At 30.0% G+C, this 18,690-nt stretch overlaps 1 protein-coding gene across 2 annotated transcripts in view; it reads left to right on the top strand.

The window, feature by feature from the left end:
- Positions 1 to 18,690, top strand: part of LOC114124278 (cadherin-99C) — a 55,074-nt gene that overhangs the window by 20,731 nt on the left and 15,653 nt on the right. For both annotated transcript variants that reach the window (XM_027987485.2, XM_027987474.2), the window contains exons 2-3: positions 16,340 to 16,434; positions 17,679 to 17,744. In XM_027987485.2, coding sequence (XP_027843286.2) covers positions 16,341 to 16,434; positions 17,679 to 17,744 — 160 coding nt within the window. In that variant the 5' untranslated portion in view covers position 16,340. The remainder of the gene's footprint in view (positions 1 to 16,339; positions 16,435 to 17,678; positions 17,745 to 18,690) is intronic.

Raw genomic sequence — 18,690 nt, 5'->3', positions numbered from 1 at the left:
AAAAAAATAATGATAATAATAAAGTCACGTCCTTGAATACAACGTAATGAAGATATTTCCACATTTTTACTCGTTTAAATAATATATTTGGGCCACTGATATACAATGCTTGAATGTTCGTTAGCGTTAAGGGACAAAGAGGAGAGACATTACCATAAATATGAAAACTAAAGACGTAGAGCCTAAAAAAGTTATTCATACAATTATACCTACATTTATTATGGTCTTGTTTAAAGATCATAAATAATATGGTTTATTTTTCAACGTGGGTTCTGTTCATTTGATTATATAATTACCTGATATACTTGTATTAGTGTTATCAATAGCACGGTATTCGTGGTCTTATAATTGTTTTCAATTCAATTAAAAAAAAACCACCAAATTTTCTCCACTTTAATTCGCTCGCATAGTCGCATGTGTAATTTAGAGTGTGCAGTAATATCAAATTTAAATTTAATTTTTGCGGGCGAAATTTATCGAAGTGAAAAGAGGAAAATAAATAATTATACGTCTACAAATTATCCAAAAGAAAACGTAGTTATTAAAGTTATACGATAATAATAACACCATTCATGTCAATATACATCATTATACATGAAATATAAATTATATAGTTCAATATTTATTGTTTATATGGGTACTTAAATTATCTTTAAGTTCTGTCATTTACCTCTGCAACAATCGGCCGTATAATTTATCGTACTGGCGAAATATAAATTGTACTGCGATAATGTATATATAGTAGGTACACCTTTATAACCGTCGGTCATCGTAAATCGTATGGTCATTGCACTGACTGAAGATTATACGATTATATTTCGGTATGATAGAACGCATCAAATCGTGTTTATATATTATGTTGTATAATATAATATTAACTATAATATATAGTAACTACACGGTTACTCCGATTTTATCTGACGATTCTGACAGTGTACAACCAAATTGTTGTTAAAAAAATATCTATAGCACCGCATGTCGAGTATAATATAGCGACTTGAAAAGTGTACATTTTTTCATCGCCTTCGAAATTGTGAGCACCCACAGTTTATATTCGTAGAAATAACGTCTATATCTACGGACAATAAAAAAAATGTTTAATACGAACAAATCGTCGTCTACTATTCATACAACTAGTAATAATTTTGCATTATTTTGAGTACATCCGAGTACGATAGTACTATTATTTACATAATATATACCAATGTAAGATATATAAACGTCGCGCTACATGTATATAATCGTCGTAAACTCGTATATTATTATATTAATATATGCGTATTTGAGTATCTACGTCCTACACCTATAATTAATTTAAGTAATTAAGTATAATAAAACGTATAAGCAAAAAAACATTTTTTAAACTTGACTACACGATTTGAGTACCGAAAATGTATTTTCGTGAACCCCACTAGAGCATAATATATCTTAATTAGTTTCGATCACATCTCATTTCGTTGTCTTAAACGCATGGTTCTGATGTCCGTGACTGAATCTTCGCAATGGAATGTCGTAGGCACCGGGAAACGGAATCTCTGCGGCAGCGTATGGGGCAACCGGTTTTTGTGAAAGCAGCCTCCCATTGCACACACACGCGTATCATAGTACTATATGTTGTGCGTGTGTACAAGATAAGCGCAGAGAAATAAAAATGTTAATAAAATTAAAATAGGTACATTATATACATTATACGTCGCTGTAATACATACGGGATAGTGCAGTGTGCACAACGGTGATAACACAGAAAAGTATAAATTTTGTATCGAAAAAACGACTGAATATTATAATAAAGACATTGGTATAACATACCCTGCAATATTAATATTGTATTCACTCGTACGTACGAAGGCCATGGCGAATTTTAATTTAAATTAAACGGTTTCTCAATTTATACACGGAAAACAATTCGACAAGCATAATATACCGTTTACAGCTGCAGAGCTCTGTTTTAGCGACAAATATTGAGATTTCCACAGTCGAGGTGTATATAGTTATATTAATGTCACTAACAAATACGCGGCATATTAGCAGTTGAGCCACATTTTTAAATAGGATAAGATTAGATAATTTTGATCGGTTCAACGTTTTGATGGGGATCTAATTGTCCATGTATTGTCCAATATCGCGATGACTAATCGTACTAAACATTAATGAAACTTTTTTATCCACACTACGGACCATATGTAAATGGTATTTATTATTTATGTATAATATGTTCGTAAAAAAATAATATTTTAAAATCGTCGATGCATTTGAAATCAAGAATCTAAATTAAATTATATTTATTCGAAGTAAAATATAAGAATAAATTAATAATTATTTTAAAACAACATCTATGTGTTTTTTAACGAAAACTTTAATATCGTACTTTAATTGCATTTAACTTTTAGATATAGTTATCTATATACCATTTACGTATTAACAAAATTTACACTTTTACTGTTTGAAAAAAATAAAAAAATCATCTATTGTACATTGTACATGGTTTGGAGTACTTAATTTGTCTAACTCTAACATATCTTTGTACCAAATATGTCACAAAATCGTATTTCAACGATTGTTATTTTTTGATATTCTAAATAATAGTCAATACTATCCGAGTATCCGTACAACCCGTGTGACACAAAAATATTTTGAATTTTTAGGTATCCATAAAATTGATTTATGACAGTATCACCAGCTAGATGACGTGTTAAATTGTGTGTTTGTTGTGTTTTTTTTTTCAATCTAACGGAAACATTAATAATTTGTAAAATAATTACTAATTTGCTCTGTATAGGAAGTAAGAACCAATAAATATAAAGACAATAGGTGTACGTAATAACAATAAGAGTATATAATATAAAGGTTATAATTCTTATTAGTTGAATCACAGCTGTTCGTCATTGAATGGATAACATTGCTCGTTACGTATGATTATAGTAAATATTCTTACTTTTCTTCATCGCAGTGTTGTTTTCCCGTATGGCTATATATAATAACGACACCGTAGTAAGACAGGAAAACATCACTGGGCCACCCTAAAAGGCCATATAGTTAGTATGTGTAATAAAAATGGATAATATTATATACCTGTAGTAGAAAAAATACCTGTTCTATTTTATTTTATTTTTTTTTTTGGAATGACGGTGATCAAATCGATTCGTCACAGTGAATCTGAATTTTTAATAAATAAAAAAATTAATTTATAACACCGCGCTATATACGAGTACCATGGTCGTAATAATAATATAATAAATACAATTATAGACATTCCTATACTGGTTATGTACACTAATAAGTAATTATTTAATTCTACAGCAGTATAGCTACTGCAGTTGTATATTATGTTTATTAGCAGAAAATTTTTAATTTACTTATAAGAATTATACGCATATGATGAATAAGGTTAAATGTACGTATATAAAAATCAAGGATGACTGTACAGTCGATGTATATGGGCATTTGTTTGCAGTATTTATAAGTATAATATAATATACATTACATATACACACTTGTAATGTATTATATTTAAATAAGAGTTACAGATTCACTGACTTAAAAGTATTTCAATTATAATTAGACAATAATAAGTCTAAGAGCAAATATAAATATTTGTTTATAGTATTTAAACACAAAAACTTATCAGTATATTTTTTGGGGATTTTATCGATTCTACCAGATCTTTTTATACTTGTGGAAAAGTTACATAGATTCCGCCATCTATAACCAAACAGGAGAAAAATAGCGTTTCAGAAAAAAAATTATAATTTGATTTTACTTACATATAGCTATATAATATTATACTATATTATAAAAATATTGTTTTATAAAGTATTTTCTGAAATATTTATTTGTTACTAATTGATAATAATAATCTAACATTCTGACATAAAGAACGACAAATATTTGTCATACACTAACTAGGTTCGTTATACTGTTAGTAATTGAATACCATCTGTTTTTTAGGTATATACATTTTGTTCATTATATATATATATTGAGTTATCATTTCTAAAAATAGTGGTTACATTAGGCTAAATGTAACTGTATTTTTTAATAAAATTAAAAAGAAAACTGGATTATCACAGATAAAAATTGTTAGTTGGCGGAATTGATAGGTTGTTCTTAAGCTAACTGTACAGGTGGAATCTATACTATACCGGTGAAATTGATGTATTGGGTCATTTACACTGTATACTACTAACTAGGTATGAGTTATGAAGCAATAATCACAAATTGTATAAAATTGTTGGAAAAATATCGTAAACTATACCTCTACTTAAACTCATAAAATGTGTATGATATTTTTTTATTTCTTCCTTAGAATATATTATGTATATGTGAAGTATTCATGAGCATAAATTGTACATAAAATTACGAAACTTGTATGCAATAGCAAATAATAACAATATTTTTAACTGTATATTCACCATACAACTTATATACCTAGGTTTTAGTTCTACGAAAATAATTATAAACAATGGTGTAAAATATAAAAAATTCGATAGTTTAATGTCTTAGTAAAAACAATATAATATTCATAGTCCAAACAAAAATAATAAAATAAAATTTAAAATACAAATATCTACAAAATACTATTTCAAAAACTTAATCTAAAAATATTCTAATTTCCATACTCACATCAATACTTTTCATTCAAATATTTAACGGTTCCTATACGCAGTCAAGAGCTTAGACATAGGGTAGACTGAAATGCTGCAGCTTATTCATACTCGACGAATTCCTGTGAAATAAGATTGCAGCATATTATTTTATAGACACTTACTTATAAACCGGGACGGCAATAGAGAATTTAACGAATCGATTTGAATAAATATTCAGTAAATAAATATTATTGTGTTTTTTTTTTTCAATTTTCGAATATCTTATGGGCGATGATAACCTGTAATGGAGAAAAATACGAACGTGTAAGAATCATTAGATATATGTATATTATGTATATTGTATATGTGTTATGTAGTGTGTATATTATGTATTAGACATTAGTGTATAATAATATAATAAACACATACTCAAAACACTATTAACATGCGTTGTACTTATATTATTATTAATATAAACATGATTTTGACGTACATACATATAGTATAGGTACACGCCTGCTGTAGTATAATACAATATGTGAACATTAAAACGAATAGATTTCGGCTATCATGCGTGATGAATAAACGCATTCCAAGTTAGGTAAGGCTGCGACGTATCTATCGACGACCGACGTGTGAGCTCTGTGGCTATGGCGACGCGGTTCGTGCATATACCTGTGTGTAAAACCGAAAACCGCAAATCATTCCGCCTCTTCGAATCCGCATGGCTTTTTTTTCAATTTATCTCCCACGGCCGTGTTTGTTCTTCCGCTTTGGTGCAGCACGACCACTGACCAAACACCCCAAAATATATGCGCTACGAAAACCGTTTATTGGTGCTGCTAGAGAGGTTTTTACACATTTTTTTAACCGCTCCCGGTAGTATATAATATAAACGTGCCAAATGGTTACATGCTGCTATAATATAACGGTTCGCGTAATGGTCAACGATAGATTCGGTTCCGTAGTTTCCATAATATTTAGACGTAAATAGTTTAGTAGTACATATAGGTATATACAGTGTTACAACTTACAATACGTATATAAACTATAACATGCTCATCCCCTTTTTTTCTTTAAAACAGAATTTATTCATAATTTGATTTTTGGAATTTTTAAATCATATATATTTACTAACTTTTAAATTCTTGCGATAGGTTGTAGGTATAGGTATACTACTCATACAATATTATACTACATAAGAAGTATATTGTAGAAATATAAACTTTTGTTTTTTTTTTTTTTGAAAATGAACCTTTCTGTTCTTCTTTTTCTTCTGTAAATTACGTAGTGGATATTTTTTCTGAAAATTTTGATTTGTCAAATGAAAACTTGAACAAGTACTTTTTGAGTTATTTAACTTTGTGTATTATAAGGAGTGATGACAATATATAATTATACAAGTTAAAGATAATTTGTTTGGAATACATTATGGAGCTCTGCTGATTTAAAAATTTTAGTAATTAACATCTATTAATTAATATTTATAATTTGTAAAATCATCAAAGTTTAATAAATACCAGATTCTTTAAAACTTATAGGTATATTATATTATCTATTTTTTAAAAACCATTTTTAAGGATTATCATGATTATTTTTATCCGAATTTTGAATTAGGTACATCAACATTTTTAAAAAAGTTGTTCACAAAATAATTTTGGTAAAAAAGGGAGGTTCTCATTTGAAAAGTTTGTATCTCCATAGAATTCTCTTTAAGTGGTACGAAAAATTTCTAAAATTTTAATTTGAATAAATTCATTATAAAAAAAAAACAATGAGCTGGGTAATCATGCTTGGTAAATCAACCCGTTATACATTATTACATATATTATACCTATTACCGTGTTGTTTTCTTCATTCAATTAGCACCGTTATGGCGGAAACTCCACTCGTTGCGCGTTTGAATACGTAATACATGAATACATGCATATTGTACCTATACCTATGTAGCTATGAGTATACGCAGGATCAGCACCGGTGTGTCACATATATTTATTGTCAAATTCGCGTTTTGTTGTTGCCGGACACTGGTCTGTTAATTAATTTTGCTCATGATTCGTAATAATTATAATATCGACTATTACGATGTGCATTGGATTGTATGTGATTGCGATTATACACGTCATAATGCGTGTCACCATTACGTCAGTACGCGTGTGCTCGTCCAAATTATCATATATACACGCGTCACGAATAAAAGACTTCGATAAATATTTATGATCGCGTTTACGGTACAATAGTATAATGGGCCATTTCGCGGTAACAGATTATGCACATTACCGATTTCACGAGGGACTCGAAATAGATAAAAAAAAAAACAAAACAAAACAGAGATACCTACGGTTCCTGGATGACAGCAAAAATAAAATAAATAATAAAAAATTATGTTTTATTCAATATTATATTTTTGGAATCGTGCACGTTGCGTTTGGTTCATATTTAGTGCTGGCACCCGAGACGAACAATAATCTTATACAAGACTACCGACTGTAGTTGACCGCTGAAGCGTATTTCCGACGTTTAAAGATATAGTGAATTTAAAAAAAATTATCCGGAAATGAATTATTAGCTAAAAATATATCTGAAACATCAAAATATTTATTTAATATACCCAATACCTATTTATTAATTTATATTATTTTGTTGTTTTGTTATTTTTATTGTTTTACTTTTAAAATGTTTTTTTTTTTAATGAGTTGATAATATAATAATATGATAATCATATTTTTTTTATTACTTACATGAATTGGGTATTTCTATACACTCTGGTGTTTTAACCATTTACCGAAGATCACATATAATACCTACCTATATAGAGGGACTGGTTATTGAGTTTATTAAAACATGAATATTGCATACACGAATAAATACTTTCAATATATTTTAACGATTTTAAAACGTCGTTTACCTTATAAGGACTAAATGTAATATAATATATAATGCGTCGTTATATACTCTGTTGGTCGCTTTTATTATGTCCAAAAACGAATAACGTTCCGTTGACTGTGTAATACCCATTTCATTGATACATAGGTGTTGGTATTACTTATTTTTTGGCCGCATATATTATAATATGCACGCGCGCAAGCCGCTCGGTTCGATATATAATATAATATTATATAGCGCGTTTTATTAAGGAAACGCCGCCTACTCGATAAATAATGCTAACCGCCGACTTACTCGCCGTGTGCAGCATATACATATATATAATGTTATAGGCACAGTTTGGTCCGCCAAGCCCTTTCGGCATAGGTATTAATTTTTTTTTTTCACATCCGATCCGAGTGTCGTCATTAGTGTTACCGGCATTGGTTTTTTTTTTACTCAATCCCACGTCCGCACCGACAGTATATTATGTTCTCATCGTATATCAATCATAAACTAGTTATTATACAAGCTGGAGGTGTCCGCCGCAGCGTATATTATACAGCGTCTCGTAGTCTGATGTTTTGAACTATAGTGTTTTGCGATTAGATCATGATCAAATTAAAATTACATTCATTACGAGAGTACGACGTTTATAGCTATACGACGTAGTTTATTATTAACTAAATTATTTTTTTATTGAGCCACGCGCGTTATGACTTGTGAGATGTGATACAGCAGCCGAAACACGGCTGCCGCTATTTCTATATTATATACATGTCATGTAAAACCCCAACTAGTCCGATTCAGGTGTACTGCAGAAGTGCAGAGTGTATCTCAACTATACTCTTTAACAATATGTAAATAAAACCGCCCACTGATTGGTTGTAAGCACTTGTTTCTATGATGATTAAGACAACAATAAAAAAAAGAAAAAACACTAGTAGTTGTAAAAAAAGTAAAAACGAATTGTATCTCATCATTCTCATCTACTACGAACAGAAATACAAAATAATTGTGTGTATACAACCCATTATATGTGTATACCTATTGTACCTACAATCTACATTTATAACCATTATACGAATTTAAAACTATAAGAAAAAAAAGAAAAATTGAAATTATTCTTTTTGTTTTTGACATTTAACATATTAATTATTAATAATATCTGTGAATTTATTATCCCTCAACATACCTACAATAATCTGCTTTCTGGTTGTTTCATTTATTTTATACATAAATATCATTGTCTCTTTGTGAATGGCAACACAATCAAAATGCTTAAAACTAAAGACGCGAAGTTGGTTCTTTTTTCTAAAGATATATTATATAATTTTCGGCAAAATTATTATGTTCTAAAGAAAAATACTCGCGACGAACAATGTTACATATTAGATTTGTAGTATACTAAGTTAAATAATAACCATAAATTATGAAAATGTTATTTAAAAAGTTCATATGCACATGAGAATAAGATCTAGAATAATAAATCATGTAAATTAAAATGATGTAAATAATAAACAAACACAACAATATATAAGTATATAGCAATAGAAAATAGAATTGGTAATGATATTTTCAAAACAATTAATAATATACACATACTCTTACTGTATACCTGTATAGGTATATAAATTATTTATACTTAATTACAATACATAATATGGTAGCCATTGTATGATTTATTCCATACTTAATCAGGTACCTTCCAGACACATATTAATTTATTATTATGTTATTCAAATCTATATTATGTATAGTAAATATTTAAATCGTATTAATTTGAACTGTTCTATTTTGATTTCGAATATTTTACGATATTAATGATATGTTATTTTATTGAACTACAAACAAATTCACGATATTTTTTAATATATTTATTTTACTATATTATATTATATTTATTTCAATATTTTACTTCAACATAATTTGGCCATGAGTTGGTGACCACTGATAATGAAACATTGCATGTTGTTGTTAGTTTTTCCTTTTTTTTAATTAATGTTTTAAGTCTTTGTCTATTATTTATTCAAAAAACTAACATTATCAATAAAGTACAGGCTATTCTATCAACTATATAGTACCTACTATCTTTAGCGAAAAGCAGCTGAACACAATACAATTTGGTAACTAAGTGAATTATTTAAATAAAAATAGACAAAGACAAGTCAGAATTCAGAGGCGGATTTACGCATAGTCGCATAGACATCATAATAATCACTAAGCGCATAATACAGGCGATATTTTTAACTTCTGAAATGTTGAAAATGTTTTTTCTAACTATATCATTGATTAAATAATAATATTTATTGTTTGTAATATTATTAATCAACAACCAATTTTATTACAGATTTGATCAATTAGTGTTACAAATACACCCAACGTATAATGAGTGTGTATAACATAATATCAAAAATGTAGGTACTAAACTAAATTGGTTTAAATCCACGTCTGAAATAGTACTCGGTGATATTGAATACACTAAATCTACCATTGGGTACAGTATAGACCGTTGGAGAAAAAACAATCAACTTGGTCTAATGGTCTCCCAAAAATTAAAACACATCCCTTCCTTCGAGTATACCTGCTACGTCAATCCTTTATTAATGTCACCTGCAACTTTCTTATATTTTGTCCCGAAATCATTGGGGACTTCAGTTTCCGAAATAATCTCAATTCTTAACTAATATACCTAATTATATTAAGTCTGTGGTAAATCAAATTATTCGTTAAAATTTTTTTTATATATAATATCGTGATTTCAGTTCAATCTTCAATGTAGTTTGAGAGTGTTAGATATATTTGGATCGTGCTTCAATTCAAAAACAAAAGAGAAAAAGTTACACGGAAAGAAATTTCCATAAAATCCAAAGTGTTTTACTGTCTTCGTTTGGAGCCGGTGTACTCTGAAACGCGTTTTCTACATAAAAAAACGTGAATAATAACACAGATTATTGTATGAAGTATTTTCAAACAATCATGGGTGCAGAGTTGCATTATATACATGGTATAGTACCTTTACCACCGTTAGCTGGCGATATTATCATCTCTAGACTCCAACCACGCGATCTTCGGAGTATACATCGCCCTGTCTCTATCCTCTCTGCTGGAGTTAGTATATATGCGTTACAACCGTCATTGTAACGACCATCTTTTGTACCTCACACGCAATTTTGGATGCGCGTTCGATTCGGTCATAAAATGAAAACCAAAAAAATAATAAAAAAAAACTCCAACAACGCGGCATGCTTAACCAGTTTCTCCGGCTATACACAACCAAGCACCCGTGATATGACCGGATCATTAATCACGCAAACGTCTTCGACGTATAGTATGGTAGATTGCTAGTCGCTACTAATCTACTAAGTACTATTAATATATTATTATTAGAGATGGTGAGCGATGGTTTTATTCGATTTCTTGAAACCAGAAATATCAATAGGTATACTTAGTATGGAATAACAGAATCGTGTTTTTATTTTTGAGTGTCAATTTCAATATTTTATGCAATTATTATTATAATATTATACGCGATAACTACATAATTTATAAAATATCAAAATAAAATAAATATGAAATAATAAAAATCAACATTTTTGATATTGTCCAATGCATACCCATTTTTGATATTATCAGTCGATTATTCACAAAAAAATGTATTGCTAGCACTGACTCTTTCTATACATGTGTAATAGGGACTATTTAAAACTTCCAGAAAGGGTCGAGGTATATAAAAACAAAAATTTGTAGAAAATTAGTATTGGAATTTTGGATTTTCATATTGTTCAAAAAATAAGAGCTGATTATATAATTTTGTCCCGAAATCATAAATTTTTAATGTTTTCAGTTGAAATTGTCATTTTTCGAGGGGTTTTCAGCTGTTGATTTATTATTATACGCATGTGCGATGTGCGTTGTCCTCGCGTTATATTATATTTTTATACTTAAAACCTACACGTTTTCCTCGATTTATATTCCACGCGTTTGTTCCGCGCCCAACGTTCGTGACTGGAGTTTTTTCAATCTAAATATCATTAACAACGGCTGTAGCCCGTTAACGGCAAACACGAAGCAAGAAATATTAAGGATTTTTAATTGGTATATACGTAACGTAGTACCGATATATCTCACGAGTTTTTCAGCGAAAATGACGTGTGTGATTATTATTATTATGAAGTTTTTACTGTAGATGTGTATTGAATATTAATAAAATAATCCATTAGGTACTATTGGAAATTACGTAATATTATACTAAAATGTGTACCTGACAATTAATATAATTTAAATACCGCCTAACTGTTGTTTTTTTTATTTTTTTAATATGCCATTGATAAAATACTTAACTGAAACAAAGTTGAATATTTAATATTATAGTCTTGTAGCACTAAATTTAAACCGTTCATGACTGTAAAATATCTTATTATAGTCGTGAGTCACTTCCTGCTGTCTTTTTAATAGTTATAACTTTATTTACTTATTGTACATCGTTTTCTTAGAAAATTGTATGAATAACGTATAATTTTCGTACAAACTATAGTCTATACTTCATTACTAGATATTAAATGAAGTTGTTAAATATTATGTATAAAATATGAATTATTGTACTGTAACTTGTAAGTAACACATTATACTTTACGGAAAAAAAATTATTGAATTTATATTTTAAATTATTTAGTTTCATTGAAATCTTGATTAATTACTCTACGACTTAAATGTATATACTTATGATCGGTACCATATCCATTAAGTAAATTGTTTTTTGATTGTACGATGCCCATATTTGATGTTTAATTTCGTAATATAATTTGCGCGGTAGGCGTGATTTGAGGAGTGTTCGATTGCGGTACGCCGTACGCCTATATAGAACTCAAAAAAAAAAATAAGAAACAATTATGACAATCGGTAAACGTATCGACGATTATAATTAATATATTTACAGTAAAATTAAAAAAAACTATTAAAAACGTATCTACCGATAATGTTGGATGAATCTAGACTGCGATGTAAAGAAGATATGGTAAATCTCTCAAAAATATTTATAAAAATATCACACAAAAGAAAATAAGCTATTTAATACTGTGCTTTGTAAAATGTAGTCATAATATATTTTTTTGATTGACATAATTTGTACTTGGACCTAATGATATAATAATAATAATAATTATTATTATTAATATTACTAATTGCAGATTTGTTTGGAAATTCTCTCTGTTACGTTGGAAGGCAATGCTCTTGAAGTATATAGTTAAAGTGCAACGCATAAATGTATATATTTATACGTGAAATACATTACGCGTAGGAGTCGTTACATTGCTGCGCGTTTAAATATTTGAAATTCAAATGTTAAAAAGTAGTATTATTTATGTACTCGCATTTATAATTTGCTTATTATTATGGCGAATTAGTTTATTATACTATGTATATGCTTACGCCGTTACTCGTGCGTAACGCGTACACTCTGTTTATTAAAATCACTCGTCTCGAGAAACGCACTAATGCTGACAATTAAAACTAAATTCGAATGATATACTTTAGCCGCATATAGGTGTGGAGCTGCTATATATCTGTGATGTTGTTTGCGCATACCTTTATAGTGGTCCACGCCAAACCACTACGGGTTATTGTTTAACGGCTGCAAGCTATTTTTTAACAAATACGTTATTATTCGGATGTGCGTATTACATAATTTATAAATGTATATTAAAGTGTATTATATGGACAGCACAGGATATAAAATATTGGCAAGTTACCATGTGTACTTGCCGATTCACAACCGTGTATTGTACATAATTCATAATATATATTATAATACCTACCCAATACCCACCTACCTAAAGGTTTCACGGTTGTCTTGCATATAAAAATTCAAATATTTTAATACATTTAAAATTCAAGTGCACTTACATTGTTATAATACTGAATTTCTTCGTTGTAACCCATACAATTTTCAATTGGTCGTCTGATATTATATTCTTATCTTAATTAAAATCGTCTAAAAAGTATATCCATTTCGTCATTTATTGAATTATTTTTAATTTTATATAGGCTTTAGTATCACATTATCACTTTACGCGTTATTCGTGAATTCATAATATAATAATATACTAAATATACGATTTATTATCACGCACGAACGTGTGTAACCGCGACCAAACTGTATAACATTGATAATACCTCGACAATCTAACAATAATATTATATTGTTATACAACTTTAAGTATCTAACAAACAAATGTATAGTACCTACTCGTACTTGGATACATCGTCGATTTCAATCGAATTTGTGGGCCATAACGGTCGTATAGAAGTGCGCGGTCCAAGTTGAAATAATATGAATTATGTAGGTAAGCACCCCCTTATATGATGCCTATGTATGCCTACGCGTGTCGATGCGATCTCGGCGATTTCTCGTTAAAACCACGTAAAAGTGGACTATACGCGGACTCCGGCTCGCCGCGCTTGGACGCTGAAAAACGGTCTTGTTATCTCCACGACTGGCGCGAGCACTTTTCGTTTTCACGTACATAGTTATAGGTATATAGCAGTCGTTATCTGTACAATATTAAATTGTGTGTGTGTCGTATACACTTATAATGTACGAATGTCGAATCGTGACGGTGGCCAAGGCAAGTTGCTAAACGATCGAGATGTCTGACCCGAATACCGATTGACCGTCGTGCCGCCGCTCGGTCGTATCGGGCCAAAAAATCCTGTCCACAGATATTGTTATGGATATTATAGGTACATGCCTACGCCTGTAATATATCTTTCAAAAAAAAAAAAAAACACACACACACACACACTTACAATAATATGTATTATTATAGGTACCTACACGGGAACGGCAGAGTTGGATCGGATTCCGATGTATGGCCTTGCAGAAAGGGTTAGGTGTATAATATAACATGTTAGATATACGCGCACGCACGCACACGCATAATACACTCGTCACACATCGCGGCAATTTGGTGAAAAGTCATCGAATTACATTATAATTAGAGCTTCGAGAAGTCGCGTATTATACACACCGACGCAGTGTATTACGTATTTAAGTATTGCTATATTTTTTTTATTATAATTAATCATATTCGAAAAAAATAATACTGGTACTATACCAATAACGATAATAATAATGTTGTACAGCGGTCGGATTAGATCTATACGTCAGTCGTGTTCCGAGTATTATAATAATATTATATTATTATATATTGTTATGTAGCACATGCTCTGTCGTGCGGCGAACGTTTTCATTACGAAAAATCTGAAAATCTCCATCTTTTTCTTGTTGCATTCGCAACCTATAACGCATTAACGCTCATGACGTAGTCATGTGTGGATAATGCTGCCCATAACGCACCAGAGTTCCAGCCGCGTTATACCCGATATAATGCCTATATACGTACAACGCATTGCGTTCTAGAAAATAACTCGAGAAAGTATTTTTCCGATTCGAACTGAAAGACAATAAATATTATAAAAAAAAATAGTAAAATAATAAATACAATACTATCACATTGCCGTGTTAAAACGAAGGACTGCAGTATACGCTATCGTTTAGTCACGATTACTGAAAAACTTTAAGTGATTTGTATATTATTATGTTCTATTCATTGAATTTCGCTCCATTCGAATTACGTATTCACAATGTAAATTATATAATAAAAGACACACATGTGTGTATTATTAATGTACTCTGTATTACTTTAACCTAAATAATAAATACTATAGGTGCCCATATTATTATTATGTTATTATAGTTATTACCCTCGAGTATACCTACCTACCTAATAATTTTATTTAGAATACATAAAACACTATCGTTGCATCGTACGACTAATTACGATTATTATTTTATCACTATTGCGTTTGCAGTAAACATTATTCGCGTTATTCTTTTTAATTTTATGACTGCAGTCATCATCATACATGTAGGCATGTACACATTATTGGGTTATTATATATGCCACCTTACCAAAGTAGCTAGATCAGTCATAAAGTAGGTACCTAAAATGTAAGAGTTTTGACAATTTTATACAGGTACGACCTTTATACAATTGAAAAAGTATTTATTCAACGTGATACCAGTAGGTTTATGTTTGTACTATTCACTCGATAATAAAATAGCTAAACCTTAGGACTTAGGTGCGTATTCGGTGTGATAATGCCATAGAAATCTAAAGAGATTTCTACACATATAAAGACGGTAACTACATCAATTCCAAATTGTTAATTATAAATGAATATTGATAGTAAAAGTAATATATTATATTATGTACGACGTACGTATACGACATACGTACACTATATTATTATAGTGTTATAGAAATATAGAATGCATTCTCAAATCCCGTGTTATATAAACAATTTCTTATTACTGATTAAGTCGCAAAACATTTCCATCGTAAAAAAAATTAATAAACGTACTATTGCAGTATATAATATAAACTCACATTATCCATTAATTAAAAAAAATGACATACTAAAATGATCGTCAATAATATACTATACGACTTTAAAAGGTCACGTGCCATTATTATCATATACATGCGCATAACTGCATGGTGGACTTTCACTCGTCAGTCTCAAGGGGTTTTTCGACAAGAAAAAAATACCTCGTCTCACTTACACAATTGTGTAATAACAGTTATGTAGGAATATAATAAGCAATATTATCCTGATTGAAAAATCTCTCGGCGTTGGATGAAATCCTGTGTGCAGAATAAATCATAAAAATACTTCTTTTGGAACTTATCGCTAATGACCGACAGCTAGGCGCAACCACACGTACGTACGTGCGTGCGTGCTTGCGGTGTACCAATACGTGTGATGTTCATAACCTAGTGATTTTGTTATAAACCTATTAAAATTTAAATGTTTTTTTGTTTTAGGATGGATCGGCGACGGTCTATAGCTGTGTGGACCCCGCTACTGTTCCTGCTCATCTTGGACAAAGGACACCGACATGGCGTTTATGCCAAACCAGGTAATAATTTGATTAGAAGATTAGAATACTGCGCGTATATATAATAGCATTGAACTGCAAGAATAATAGCTATATGCACCTATATAATGCAATCTGCGACGCTTTATCTGTGTTATACGATGCGATCGCGTTATCTTACGCTAGAAAATTCATCTGTGAAATAAAAAAAATAAAATCTTAAACTGCAGTAGGTATAAACAACATTATATTATTATTACCTATTATTTATCGTTTTAACGATCTGTTTTTATTATAATATTTATTTTATTTGTGACCAGTAATATTACTAGCGGTATACGAGTATATAAATACAATCTCGAGGAAATAAAGAAAAAAAACCTATAATTTATAAGCTAACCCCGAAGAAATTATACGTGACGTCATCAGATAATGTAATAACTAATAATATAATAATAATATTTATCTCCGTATAACTAAATGTAATAATATGTAATGTGTAGGTACGTTTGTCGTACGACGACAATTTTCTCCATGCCCATAAAAATATTAAACAAGTTTGTTTACTTATACGTATTATTCAATTCAAAAATATATTAATTCAAAAATTACCATACACCAATACTACTAACTTCGTCGAAATGTGTTAATTAGTTAGATCCGTGGGATTGTGTAATCGATTGTCGCATCATATATTTATAAATGAAACAGAAAATTTTATATACGGCGTGTATATAATATTACGTGAAAAGCATTTCCGGAGGATTGACGACCGGTTTGTATATACCTATAGGGTCGTAGAACTCGTGTGAACATCGTACATTGTATATAGGTACCTATATAAATTATGGATTTCGTGAATTATGCTCAAACTCGTATGTTTATAAAAATTTTAAAAATTAAACAAACAATTGCAAACAATTTTGTCATCGTATTTGGCATAAGGCCTAACCGAGAAATGCATATAGGTCGGAAATTTCATCATGATATAATATTTTAGTTTAGTTACGAATCCAGGGTTTTGATTGGGGGGAGGGAGAATATATTTCTATATAGATTTAACAATATATTTATAAAAAAACTTAAAAGGATATTTTATAATATAAAATATATATATGTACTTATAGGTGTACCTATGAAGTATAACTAGTATATTTTTTTATGATATAATTATTAATTTCGTACAGTTAATTGGTTGATGTATCACTGTACCCTACCACTAGAACAATAACAATCAAAATATTAATTAGACACGTTTTGAATCGAATTCATTTTTATTATTTTAGGGCTATGCGAGATGGAAACTGGTCAAGGAAACATTGTGCTGGACATCGAAGAAAGTCGTGGGTCTCGTAAGTATTTTTTTTCAATAAAATCCAATTGGTCATGGCAATAAAAAAAAGATCCACTTATATTTCCGCGTGACGTGTGTTGATTTGCTTCGGGTTACTCAAATTAACGATGACCCAACAAGTTTATGTATTGAAAAGATAGTTTGAAACGACGAACAAAGGTCTCTGCGCGTGTTCGCTAGAAAGAAACTGCAGTACAAAACAAAAAATTATAATCATTATCTATTATTTTAGAACATATTCAATACCAACAACTGATACCAATGATAAGCGTATATTAAATATAGGTAATATCAAATATTAATAGTAATACGGTTAAAATGGTTTGACTTAAAATTTTTTCAAAACTATAACCGCGCTCAGGATGTTCATGGAAAATCCTTCGTTACTATTTTTCGGATGGACATTTAATAAATCGTACAATAATTAAATGTTTTCTAAACTTAAAAGTCAATTTACAAAAACTAGACCGTGCGAACTTGTCCAAATATACTATTTACAACACATAGTCACGCTGTATAATTGTCACCAGCACACACACGTTCACACATCGCAACTATATAGGAACAACAACAGTGAAAACGTAAAACTGATTATTACTCGTCACAACAATAATTGTACCGTTATCCTCGAGCTATTGGCAGTTATTTACACCTCGAGATGTGCGGTGCCAACGTTAAGCGTGCCACCTTTACAATGGACCATCGTTCTAGTCACTTTTTATTGTGCTGGTATTTGACCTGATAATACTTACCTCAGCCAATCAACAACAGCACGTATACTATGTGCTAGGTAGTAAATATAATAGACATATCGAAGTTGCCGAGTTCTTTTATACTATACTGTAAATAGTATAAATATATAGGTCTTATCCCAAATGTCATTCAATAATAAGCTATGTAAAATATTTCGTCCAACAAGAAATCGACACGAAACGGATGGTTTA

Source organism: Aphis gossypii, chromosome 2 (assembly GCF_020184175.1).
Source record: "Aphis gossypii isolate Hap1 chromosome 2, ASM2018417v2, whole genome shotgun sequence".
In the NCBI taxonomy this organism is placed as follows: Eukaryota; Metazoa; Arthropoda; class Insecta; order Hemiptera; family Aphididae; genus Aphis; species Aphis gossypii.
The sequence above is the reverse complement of the archived record's forward strand: the minus strand, read 5'-3'. Positions and strand labels throughout refer to the sequence as shown.